Raw genomic sequence first — 13,843 nt, forward strand, 5'->3', positions numbered from 1 at the left:
TAATTAAGTTTATAGGTATATTTAGCCATTTTTTCCCCCGTGGGAATATGTGTTTGAACGATTTGTTAAAGGGGAACTTTGAAGTAAGGTTGGCCAGCCATGTTTTTGAATAATTTCAATGGCTAAACAATTATAAGCATATTTTCATTATTTTTTTTAACGCAACCATTCCAGATTCTTTGTTTAACCCATAGCAACGCCCTTGACAATGAAAATGCTTTTCTTCGGCAATCTTCGGAAATCTTCGGAAATTACGTCACACCTAGACGTGCGAGGGAAGTCCACCATAGAACAGTATTGTTTGTTAAATTGCTTCTCGGTAAGATGACACGGCGGTGTGTGGCGATGTATTGTTCTCAATCTAAAGAAAAGTTCTATGATTGGCTGAAGGATAGCAGGGCACGTAAATGGACATCCTTTGTTCGCACAAAGCGAATGAATTTCACGCCATCATCGAGTCGTGTTCTCTGCTACAAAGACTTCGAAGATGCCTGCTTCCTCAACCGGTCTGCTTATGATCAAGGATTTGCCAAAAAGTAAGTGTGAATTTTGGATTGATGACTGATGACTTTGTCAAAGCATAGCTGCCAACTGTTGTGGAATGTACAGTAGAAGCTAGCGACGTTAGCCGAAAGTTAACTCGTGGCAATCCCCGATCATAGTTGTTGTTGCGTTCGCTAGGTTAAGCGTGTTTAAATTGTGCGTCATCTACGATCGTGTCCGAAAGGGTTAATCCACTGTCAATCAGGAAACGGGTGTGGATGTGCATATAAACGGGTCGGCGTCGTGGTAATTCCCGGTCATGTTGCAGTAAGAGACTCACACCGCCGGTGAGTTTGTGCACATTTATTTGTATTTGTATTATGTATTTCCACCTTCATGCTTCAAGCATTGCATTGCTTTTGGACAGTTCAGCGTTCACGGTGATCGCATGATAGGTTTCTAGTTTGTGTTTTATGAGAGCCACTGACAGGTGACAGCTGACAAATAGCGTTTTGGTTTAGCGTAGCCATCGAGTCAATCTCGCAGCGAATCAGCGAGCGCGCAGGTCACGCAGTGAATCATGGGAAATGTAGTCTCGGGACAACACTGAAGTGGTGCTTTGTAATCTGTTCGCTTGTGTGAAAAAACTACATTTCCTCACGCCATTAGACGCCAATTCCTGCCGAGAGCTGTGCCGAGCTGTGTTCTAACTTTTCCATAAGAACTGCTCCATGTGTTAATAAAGAGACAAGGTTGTCAGCACGGTGTGTGTTCGATACATTTGTAAACAAAAAGCTCATAACAAGACACTATGAACAATCCGTTTAAGAGACGCTGGAGTGGGAGGCGAGGAGGAGATCGGCGAGTAGCAAAACTTTGCGGTCGAATATGGCGGCAGTCCTCTATTATTCTGTTTTCTTATTGTTGCCACAATAAAGTGGAGAAAGCCATGGACGACTCATCTCCTTCTTTCCCCCCAATGTTTTTATATTATTATTTTATATGCACAAGAGCTGCTGGATCTGCCAAAATGAACATGAAGTCTGATTATTATTTTTTTTTAACAATGTCATCAGATAGACAAAACATAAAATTATGTGCAAATGCCTGCATCTTCAAATCATGAAAATAATAACAGCCTATATCTTACCAATCTTGTAATCTCGATGGGTCTTGTCTCTATTCGATGTCAGGTAGTCTGGGCACATTGTTTGCATCCTGATTAGCGTCTGGCTAATACATGTTAGGTCCAACATAAAATTCCAAGCTCCTCTTCTTCCTCCAACTCTTCAAAAACTTGGATCTCCTCCCTTGCGCTCCATCTATCGCTTATATCGCTGTTTGAATCATTGTTTGAAGGGCTTCGTAGGGCGGCCGTATGGAGCGCTCCCATCGCTGCTCTCGGTGTGACGTATCACTTCCGGGTTTGTCCCCTTTCAGGCTCGAACTTCGAAAACGCGATTATTTTGTCAAATATACAACATATAAATTATTTTTTCATGCTTTATTTGTTGGACAATGTTTAATTACTTTAATTGTGACCCTATTTGGCATGTTATGAAATTACTTCACAGTACAGCTTTAACTGCACTGTAAAAAAAAAAAAAAAAAAAAAAAAAAAAAAAAAAGGCATTTTATAGCATTAAGCTAGTGTACTTTCGCTACGTAAGTTAGCCAATTGTTCTTTTGTTGTACTAGATCCTCTTTTATTTATTTATTTTATACCGTTTGAGGCTCAGCTCAGGTTATAATTTATTATGTTCCTTATCAGATTACTTGATTATTCGAACCAACTAGTTCATCGATTAATCAACTACTAAAATAATCGATAGCTCCAGAAAAATAAAAATAAGATTACAATTTAAAAAAATTTTTTTAATGTATATTATTGGGAGAAAAAAATGAAGAATACTGTGTTTTCACCAGTACTTAAGATTTAATTAACGTTAACGTGATTCATTAAACTTTGAAAATACTTTATATAGTGCCTCAATATGTATTCTATTACGGTGCATTGCTACCATCTAGCGGTCTTTTGGCCAATTGCACAACGAATGTGTTTATTTGGATAGAAAAATATTTTATTGAAGTGGCTGCCATTGACGGTGATGGACGCCCAATCCGTTTCAACTGCGAGGGCTTCCAGCATACGTCTGTTAACAACCACAACGCATACACAAAGTGAAAATGGATTGGACCGGACGTCAATCGATCCTTAGAGTTAGAATAAATTGCAGAATCTTACAATTTTGTAGAAAAGTTTAAAGGTGGAAATATAAATTAGAATGGAAACACATTCAGAATCTCTATAGTATTTTAAAGCTACTGTAAAATGCAGATTTGCAATAAAAACAAACAAAACAGCTCATATAAACATACAGTGAGGTGGGGGTTATGCTCAGGAAGGCCGCCAAATCCAAATCCTTGTTGCCCTGACAACAACCTGACACCTCTCCATCATCATTTTCATCCTCCCCCTCCTCGTTGCATCACTCCACCACCCCCAGTCGACCTCCCTCCTCCCCCTCGTGTCCAAAAGACACATCAGCACAACATCCCTCCTCGGCGCGGACACATCATGACTGCTGGCGAGCCTCCGGATCTCGCTGGCGTCCCAGCAAAGGTGCAAAAATGAATAATTCTTCAACACGGATGGAACGGGACCAACTCGGAAACATCGCAAGGCGAGAATTTGGATTTATTATACAGGACTTTTGGCAAAAATATTCAATTAATTTGGATTGAAGACAATATTTCAGTGGTATTTTAGTCACTTGGAAAAAAGGGCATGACTTCCAGAACACTTTACGGCTGTGATTAGGAATATCCTAAAACTGACTGCTGCGAATTTGTAAATTTCCGCATTTTCATCGAATCCAGTTTTGATAATTTTTAAAAAACTTACCTATTTGCTGTTTCGTATCTTTCTTAAAGTACCGCATGGACACCATTTTGGTGGAGGCACTTACTCGTGGATTTTTTTTTACTTAGGCATCATCATTTGGTGTTTCGGGGCTGGATGTTTTGGCGGAATCCATGTTCCTATTGTTTTTTTGTGCTCAGGAATACGAGTCAAGGTATTATTTTGGAACCAGTTTTTGGCAATTTGGAGGATTGACTTATAAGCACACTTTTTGGGAACTATTTTTGTTGAAAAATTCAGTTTTTGACACCAGGCCAAACAAAAACACCATTTGTTTGGCATCATCTTGAGCAATTTAGACAGATTTTAGCTATTCAGAAATTTTGGGTTGGATCCATTCTCAATTTTTGCTGGCCAAAAACAATACATTACTCACTTTTGGCACTATCCAGGAAACTATGATGAAGTGAAAAGTGAATTTTAAATTGAGAGTAGTAGCGTTTAGCCATCATAGAACTATTTTGAAGTGATTTGAGGATTTTCATTCAGACAAAAGTTGCTTTGCAGCCATTTTCCGCATCGATTAGTATCATTTTTTCTCAAGTCTTAACATTTTGGACTACAACAAAAAAAGCCAAAGAACAAACAAACACCTGTTATGTTCAACTTTACAAGACATTTTTGGTTGTGATCCCACATGGTCATCGTGGGAATAAGCCAAAGTGAGAAGAAAATTGAGGAAAAAGTAGCAAGAGAGTGGTGCAAATGGTCCCTTATAAATAGTTGAGGAGAGGCTGAAAGGAGATACTGGGACGGATTCTTCTCGTGTAACTGGACACTGAGAGTTGTCAACAGTTTGGGGAGGCAACCACTTGTTCTTTCTCTTTTTCGTCTTCTCACGTATTATCTCATTCTCGACGAGCCCACAGCCTGTGTTTGTGTGTGCGTGGACGATAGCTACAACATGTCTGGCTTGGCGGACGCCCCCGTGACGTTGATGATGTCGGTTCTCCTCGTGGGGCTTCAAGGTAAGTTGCTCAGAGCCACTTCATAGAAGTGTTGTTTTCATCATAACGAAAATATTTTGTCAACGAACAATTTTTTCATGATGATGACGGACGATAACGAGCTAAAAACTAGGGTTGTTCCGATCATGTTTTTTTGCTCCCGATCCGATCCCGATCGTTTTCGTTTGATCCCGATATTTCCCGATTCAATTCCAATCATTCCTAATAATTTTTCCCGATCATATACATTTTGGCAATGCATTAAGAAAAAAATGAATAAAACTCGGACGAATATATACATTCAACATACAGTACATAAGTACTGTATTTGTTTATTATGACAATAAATCCTCAAGATGGCATTTACATGATTAACATCCTTTCTGTGAGAGGGAACCACGGATAGAAAGACTTGTGACTTTGCATACTGTGACTAAATATTGCCATCTAGTGTATTTGTTGAGCTTTCAGTAAATGATACTGTAGCCATGCCCAAATGCATGATGGGAAGTGGAACCATGACTGTGTGTAGTGCCAACAATTGATATATCTTCTCTAGGTTGGTAAATAATATAGGGTGTTAAGAAAAAGATTAATTACTACCTTGCTTCCCCACATTGCTTCCCACTATATGAATCGTAGGGAGAGGGATTGTAAGGCTTTAGCCAATTAAATCAAGGCTCCAAAGGCTTCCAAAATTCACTTTACTCATTTACTCTGCCTTTTAGCTCTCTATATAGGTAAAGTGGCGCCATTACAGATTAAGCGCGACAATGCGTGAGTGGGTCGTGCAGCGCATGCATTAATTGCGTTAAATATTTTAACGTGATACATTTTTTAAAAAATTAATTACCGCCATTATCGGGATGAATTTGATAACCCTACCTTAAGCCAAAACTAAAGACTCTGGATGAGTGTAATATATTATGTCTGTAACGTTACATACAATTAGAAAACAATTTAAAAAAATATATATATATATATATATATATTTAAAAAAGGCATGTCTGATATTATTATGCCGATTCCGATACTTTGAAAATGATGTGATCGGACCCGATCGATCTCTACTAAAAACGTGTCTTGGGAGACTAAAACATAACGACATGAATGCCAGTTTTTGTCTGATGAGACAAAAATGCGCCATTGTTTTTGTCACATGTTAACAATGTGAGTATGGTTGTGTCACTCATGTGACGTACTGCGCCCCCCAATTCACCCACTAGCGTCCTCTCCAGTCTTCCCATTGCCTGTTTTGAGATACACATGCTAAGATTTGTCTTGTTTTCTTGGCAAGAAGAGAGAATATGCAGTGTTGCTTTAGCCTTTAAAGGTCTGTGCTGAGTGATCATCACACACTAAATGTAACTTGTAGTAGTAGCATAGCATTCATGTTAGCATCAGGCTATTGCTAATAGCGAGCGTCCTCTTAAACTCGCTGTGCTGAGTGATCATCACACAATAAATGTAACTCGTGGCTTTTGCATAGCATTCACGTGCTTGTTAGCAGCAGGCTATTGCTAATGACGAGCGTCTTCTTAAACTCTCAGACAACTTTTTTTTACATACAGATCGTGGCGTCCTGGAGGGTATAATTTTTTTTTGGTAACACTTTATAATAACTGTTTAACTAGTTAATAGATCATTAATAAATTGTTTATAAATGATTTATGGTTGCTTTGTGATGTATTTGTTAACAGTTTGTTAAGCATTTACAGGGTGTTCCAATATGGTTGACCCCATTCTAAATTCCCAAGCTAGTTGATGGATCTTAATAAAACTATATACACTTTATTTTGAAGGTCATAAGTTTTATTGGTTAAATATACAAAGAAAAGTAAAAATATTTGTTGGTTCTATGGCAGATTTTCATAATTGTGCAACATGAGCGCTGCCTGCAAAATGCCTTATCAAAATGCCTTTTCTTTTGGCATTTCTTAACCTGAAAAGATAGAAATGCCAAACGTGACACACAAAATCTTGAAACGTTTCTACACAAACTGTGTTTCAGGTTAAGAACACTCTGTAAATGCTTAACAAACTGTCAACAAATACTTCAACAATCAACAATAAATCATTTATTACCGTCATTTGCATTTATAATTTGCTACCGGGCCGCACAGAAAAAATAATTTAATAACGACCACATTCTGGCCGAATTAACCCTGTGCCCCTGCTTAACACACCAATATCCCTGTCTACTCTAGATATAATACTACGGGATATATTAGAATGTCGTCATAGAAATCCATTGATTGGACTGCTAGCAGTACATCTTGTTTGTGTATATAATATATCTATGTGCGCTTGTCCTCGATAATAACGTATTACTAGGCCGCGGGCGCAGCACATTTGTTCCCAGAAATAATTAGCCCCCACACGAGCGAAGATGACTGGAAAAAAGACGTCTTTGGAGATATTTTCACGGAGAAAAGGGCACCTGACGAGCCTACAACCTCGAAGACCCACGAACGGCGAAGGAGTGGATTCGTGGCTCGTTTGTGAATAAACCGAGTGATTCGAGCATGTCTGTGCAACAGGAGGATCAGCTTGTAGAGATCGCAAATGACGGCGACCTTAACGTACATTTGAGACAACAACTCTACCGACGTTCTGGATGAAAGTCATTCCGGAATATCCTGACATCGCTACGAGAGCATTGAAAACCTTGCTACAATTTCCAACATCGTATCTTTGTGAAGCGGGCTTCTTAATTAATGCTGAACGACAAGGCGAAGTCATTAATGGTGAGAGCGGTGTGCAGTTGTTGTGTGTAGCTAACATGGCAGGATGTATCTGTGGAGAACTTTTCTACAAGTCCTTCCATGATCAAACGTAAGTTAATATTCCTTTCTTTCAAGAGAGTTTGTAGTGTTTACTTTGGAATCGCTGCATTTGCGCATTTTGTGGCTATGTTTAACGTTATGCGCATGCGCAGAACCGTATCGTTGCAATTTTTGATGGCTTGCAAAATTTGTCAGCGCACCGATCCGTGAAAAAAAGACCCAAATAACACCGGTCTGTGGTGCAAAAAAGGTTGGGGACCCCTGGTCTAAGCAGTAACAAGCTGACCCCCCACCGCTTCAATCTCTGTAGCAATGCTGACAGCACTCCTGTAACGAGTTACATGACATTTTGGAGGGAAAAGGACAAGCAGTACTCGATTCGGACATTTAGGGATGTAGTTTCTAAGGGGTGTACTCACTTTTGTTGTCAGGGGTTTAGACAGTAATAGCTATATTTTGAGTTATTTTGAGGGGAAAATAAATGAACTCTACTATATAAGCTGCACACAGACTACTTTTCATTGTGTCAAGCTGTCATTTTGCCAGTGTTATCCCATGAAAAGATATACTTAAATATCTGTAGAAATGCGAGGGGTGTACTTACTTTTGTAATACGCTGTATACAGTGGGGCAAATAAGTATTTAGCCAGTATTTCGCAAGTTCTCCCACTTGAAAATATTAGAGAGGCCTGTAATTGTCAACATGGGTAAACCTCAACAATGAGAGACAGAATGTGGAAAAAAAACAGAAAATCACATTGTTTGATTTTTAAAAAATTATTTGCAAATCATGGTGGAAAATAAGTATTTGGTCAATACCAAAAGTTCATCTCAATACTTTGTTATGTACCCTTTGTTGGCAATAACGGAGGCCAAATGTTTTCTGTTACTCTGCACAAGCTTTTCACACACTGTTGCTGGTATTTTGGCCCATTCCTCTATGCAGATCTCCTTTAGAGCAGTGATGTTTTGGGGCTGTCGTTGGGCAACACGGACTGGGGCAACAGCTGCTGATTTTTTTTTTTTTTTTTTTTTTGTGGTCTGCAGATCTCACTACTGAATAAAAAATCCAAATTGTTTGCTTCAAACCAAAATGGCAGACTTCCTGTTAAATTCAAGGCATGGGTCTTTGAGACTTTTTTGTGCATCCTGTTATGATAGACATGTCCACCCGAATTCATCTTGATTGGTTAAACTGGTGTGAGGGGCTGATTTTTTTTTGCGTGCAAATACTAAAAGTAGGGTGACCAAACATCCTCTTTTGCCCGGACAAGTCCTACTTTCACGTAGTGTCCTCGTGGTCCGGGCGGGTTTTATAAATTCATAAAAATGTCAGTTTTTTATGATTTTTCACGGGACCAATTTAAAGAGAATCCCTCCGACCGCTGGGTGGCAGCAGCTGACATGGCTCCTATGAGAATGGAGGGAAGTAGTAGTTCTTCTTGTTTTTGTTGGCAGTTTACCCCTATCATGAGGCATTGCCGCCATCTACTGGGTTGACGATTTGGCCACAATGCCTGAAGTTTTTTTTTTTTTAAATGATAAATACGTATATAATGGCAACTGTTGACTTCTGTCGGAGCTTTGACTGTAAAATCCCGTTTGGTGTCGCATCGGTGCGCTGCCAATGATTGTAAACTTTTATAGCAAAGTTTGATTTTTGCCTCAGCTAGCTATCAGTAAGCTAAACCGCGCTAGGCATTATGGGAAACGTAGTTTTTAACTGCTATGTTAAGAAACATGCTAATTGAATAGTTTGTCAGTTTATTTCGGTTTTTGTTTGTGTGCAATCTAGAACATTGAATGAGAACATCAATTGAATGGGAATAACAATTTGTCAAGGACAATTGTCGTGATAGTAATTTAGAAAAATGTTTAGTTGGCACATAGCCTACTGTGTGTATGTGTATTGACTGGACTACATTTCTATGGGTCTGCATTATATATATATATATATATATATATATATATATATATATATTAGAGCTGAAACGAATACTCGAGCAACTCGAGTTTAAAAACTGATCCGAGTAGTTTTATTCACCTCGAGTAATCGTTTATTTTGACAGCTCTAAGCATCACGTTTTGCTCGGACTACTTTTAATGCGGGACGCGCTGATGTCACGTACGTAGAGGAAGAAGAAGAAGAGAAAAAAAACTTACTGCAGCCGACAGCAGCTACAAACGACGCCGACGTTGCTAAATACTAGCCCGCACGATGCTAGTTGGTAGCAGGTAGTGTCTGATGAGTCTCATAGATATCACATGTATGTTGAACTAGATGCAATTTGACAGACTCGGCCGCGTCTGGGCAGCGTTAGTAAACAGCCGTCATCTTAAAGCAGTAGAGCGCAAAGCGCTAATAAAGAGCGCTAAGCGCTAATAAATAAGAATAACGTAACGTTAGCCCTGTGGAGGGCTAGGTTTCTATTAATTATGACCACTGTCGATGCTTGGCTAACGTGTCTTACATACAGGCTTTAACATAACATAGCGATGTGGAGTGATGAGGGTGTAAAATAAAAACTCAATAATGCTAACTATCAATTTTAGCTCTGTAGTCATTGCTGGATAAAACATCAAGTAGCACTGGTCCCTAATGTGCTCCAATACAGCCTGTATCGTACATTTATTTTGAACACTGCAAAAAATCCTATCAGGACTTACAGTTTATATATCAGAGGTTGCACTAGACATTTTCGTTGTCTGTCATTTTGACTGACAGGGTCATAAAAATCCGGTCATAATCTATTTTTACCCGTGACTTAAATTTTTAAAATGATAATGATGACATATTTAATTGTATTTAGTTTTCATTCATTTTTAATTAATATTGTAACGCTTGCTTGGCGGCGAAAAATTAGACACGGAAGTCGTGGTATTTTTCTCCCTCTTTTTACTCTGCTTACCGCCAACAACACCAACAAAACAACAACTCCGCCCCCAAAGAAAAAGAGGCAACGATATAGACCCCAATCACCAACGTCACACAATGATCTTAATCGTGGTTGTCAGCCCAAAATCTTCTAAATATATATTAAATGCATCTTACCAGATATAAAATGACTACTACATAGTCTGTGGTGATCGTTTGGTGCCCAGATTTCTTGTCGAATTACAGCAGTCCATCTCGCTCTCCTCTTCGGGTCTCTCAGAATACAGTAGAACTTCAAGTCTCTCCGTCTATCTGTGACTGCAACCAACCGCCACACACGCCTTCACCATTTTGATTATTAATGTTAACGAGCAGAAAAACACGCCGTAATAGGAGGCATGTACGTAGCGGTAATGTGTAAACAAGACGAGCTGACACACAATATGGCGGCTCCAGTCAGGGGGGCGGAGTTGTGACGTCATGTGATTGGGGTCTAAACACAGGCGGCAATCTAGTCCACCAATTGGATGACGCGCTGGCACACCGGGTGCACCAATAAGAACCTCGCGTTGATGTGTCAATCACGCCGCCAGACCCCGGTGACGCTACAATATTCTGACAGAATAGCCAACGACGTCATGCATTAAGAGAGACAATAGCTAATTAATATGCTCACTCGCCACCCTGTGGTCTGGGGTGTGAATTGCAACCTGTCAAAATGACGGACGGACTTCAGTTTTTTCCGTCACCGTTTTAAAAAACCGGTCAATGACGGAAAATATTCGGTTAACGCGACCCCTGATATATATATATTTTATTTTATTTTTTTAAATAAGATCTAAAGGTATTTTGAGTGAAAGCAGTGAATTAGTCTTTTTTATTTTTTTTATTTTAGTTACATCTGAGATGCAATTGTTGGTTGTTTTCAACAATATACATCGAAAATAAAGACATTGACTGAAAATGGTTCAAGATTAGATGAAATGTCTTGTTTTCTCATGTATATTTATAACTGCTCTTCACCCAAAAATATATTTGTTTTATCCAATTACTCGATTAATCGATAGAATTTTCAGTCGATTACTCGATTACTGAAATATTCGATAGCTGTAGCCCTAATATATATATATATATATATATATATATATATATATATATATATATATATATATATATATATATATATATATATATATATATTTTAAGTCATTATTTATTTTTTTTCAAACTGCATTTTTCCATCCAGAGTGAGGGGGCACACTTTAAATATATTAAAGTGATATAGGCATCTTTGAGTGAACTTTGAATAAAATTCAAGTATCTTGAGGCCGGGCTGAGGCTGGGCTGAGTGTCCTCTTTTTTGGAAATCAAAATATGGTCACCCTAACTAAAAGGGAATAAATTGACTCATTAGGAATGGAACAGTTTTAACAGTATCTCAATCACGTTAACCCAAAAAAATGAGAAAACTTTTAAGGACGCACGTCACGGTTGATCTTGTTTTAAGCCGAAGGGTTTAAAAGAGGCCACAAAAAAGGATGTGTTGCATTTGGAGAGATTATCTTCAACATCCAGCTGCTGCTATTTGTTTTATTACAGCAGCCCGAGCAGAAATCAGTTATAAAACAATTGCCTTTTCGCATCTTTTAAGAAAAAACAAAAATGTTTGCAATAAATAAACCAAGGAATCATCTGGAATGTTTTTTTTAATTTTTTTTTTTATCTTTGAACACCAGTTTAACCACTCAACATGATATCGACTGACATGTCCACCATACCAATCGCTTTGAGGAACCCTTGCCTGAAATTTGAACATGACCTCAGCCATTTTGGTTTGAAGCAACCACTTTACAGTGAATTCCAGGGCTTGTACTTTGAGCAACTAAGGCAAAATGGAAGCCGGTGTTACAAATAACAGCTTGTGTTGATGGCGCAACATGCAGCGGCTTCTAAGTTTTTGGCAGTGGAGTGTTGGACAGAGTTCAGCGTTGACTGGAACACATCTGGACAAGATCGAGGATAAGGCAGGCAATTGAATGAGAGCTCAGAAGAACGAGCGCTTGATTAAAAATAGCAGCCTTTTAAATCTGGAGGGGAACGTTTGATGGGAAAAAGTCAATAGCGGCAATGAACGCGCCAAGAATATTAATGAGAAGGACGGAAGGGTGATAACAGTTTAAAAATATACACATTTTAAGTGCAGCAATAGACAGAGTGTTTCACAGTATGCATTGAATAACATCAAATAAAATTGAGGAACATTAATACAATTTTGAATACTTTATTTTGCATTCAAAAGTAGAAAACCAAATTACCCAATTAAAATGTATTGAGTTAAAAATATGAAATTTTTTTTTAGGTCATGTTGGTTCTACTAATTATTTAGTTCAATTGAAAAATAAGTATTATTTTTTAGGTCAATTTTATTTACAGATAGACATAATTCTTAAAAGATTAAAGCTAGTACGAGTTATAATAATTTGATATTAAAACCCTTCTTAATGTTTTCGTTTTAATAAAATTTTTAAATTATTTTACATGTAGGTCGCCATTGTTGTTGACGTCACATTGGTACGCTGCCGGACTTCCACAGTGTCACTCTTTTAAGTACATAAACATGTCATCGGTTCTGCCCTTCCAATTTGAACCCGAGTGGAACATTAATGAGGAGGACAGCAAAAGCAAAATGAACAGGAAAGACTGGATGAGACAAGTAGTGTTCATGTGTCAAGTTCGATAGTGACAGCACTCTCCTGGAATTGTTTGCAGATCTTTACGGTAAACTATTGTGTGATCCAACTTACTCCAATATTATTATGGAGATAGTTAGCATCCAGAGCTCTTGTGTGCTTTCCATATGATTAGGGCATGGGTGTCCAAACCTGTCCTCAAGGGCCGCTGTGGGTCCTGGTTTTTGTTCCTACCAATTGACCCCACTCACCAACGTCACACAATGACATGTCGTTGTATTGTGCCGCCATATTGTCCGTCATTGTGTGTCCGTATTCTTAATGGTCTCAATTTATCGTGCAATTTATAGTGCAATTCATGGAAGCCCCGGTGCTTTCAGATGCTGTAAACTCATTGGATGCGTTGCATAAAAGGCGTTATGTGGAAAAGCTTCGGTCGATCCATTCGCCAGATCCATATTTGATGCCTAAATCGATATTTTTCGACCCACTGTCTTCGCCGTCTCTGCCTGACATCTGCTACCCTGATATCTACAACTATCTTGTCCACAGAAACTCAGCCTATTCTCACGAAACTTTGAAAAACTTTAAGAGCAGCACTCTAAGCAACATTACCCCGTCTGACCCTTTACTTCCAATTTTCTAAAATGGCGTTCAATCCGTTTGAACTGGGAGGGTGGCAGCGAATGAACATTTGTTCATTCGCTGCCATCCCTCCCAGTTCAAATGGATTGGACGTCTACTAGTGATAAACTCATTCCAATTCACAGCAGAAGCTTGTTTTTTGTTTATTAGTTTTTGGAGAATATCCTAGAATGATTTCCCGACCAATGTATCGAAAATCGTTGCATCGCTATATCGTCAAATGATCATTATCGTGAGCTTTGTATTGCAAATCGTATCGTATCATGAGGTACCAAGAGGTTCCCACTCCTATTGGCCATAGTTTTACATACTGTATAGTTGATGTGTGCACAGAGATATTGGACTGTGCCAGTGATTTCTGTAAGTCTTTAGCAGACACTCTAGGGTTATTTTTTACCTCTCTGTGTATTCTGCGCTGAACTCTTGGTGTCATCTTTGGTGGACGGCCACTACTTGGGAGAGAAGCAACAGTGCAAAACTGTCTACATTAGTAG

General features: G+C 38.7%; 1 protein-coding gene across 2 annotated transcripts in view; it reads left to right on the forward strand.

Annotated features, from left to right (window-relative positions):
- The first annotated feature begins 3,059 nt into the window (after nucleotides 1-3,059).
- Nucleotides 3,060-13,843, forward strand: part of LOC130915431 (sodium channel subunit beta-1-like) — a 35,212-nt gene continuing 24,428 nt past the window's right edge. For both annotated transcript variants that reach the window (XM_057835443.1, XM_057835444.1), the window contains exon 1: nucleotides 3,060-4,374. In XM_057835443.1, the coding sequence (XP_057691426.1) occupies nucleotides 4,311-4,374 (64 nt within the window). In that variant the 5' untranslated portion in view covers nucleotides 3,060-4,310. The remainder of the gene's footprint in view (nucleotides 4,375-13,843) is intronic.

The sequence above is a fragment of the Corythoichthys intestinalis genome, chromosome 4 (assembly GCF_030265065.1).
Source record: "Corythoichthys intestinalis isolate RoL2023-P3 chromosome 4, ASM3026506v1, whole genome shotgun sequence".
Lineage (NCBI taxonomy): Eukaryota > Metazoa > Chordata > Actinopteri > Syngnathiformes > Syngnathidae > Corythoichthys > Corythoichthys intestinalis.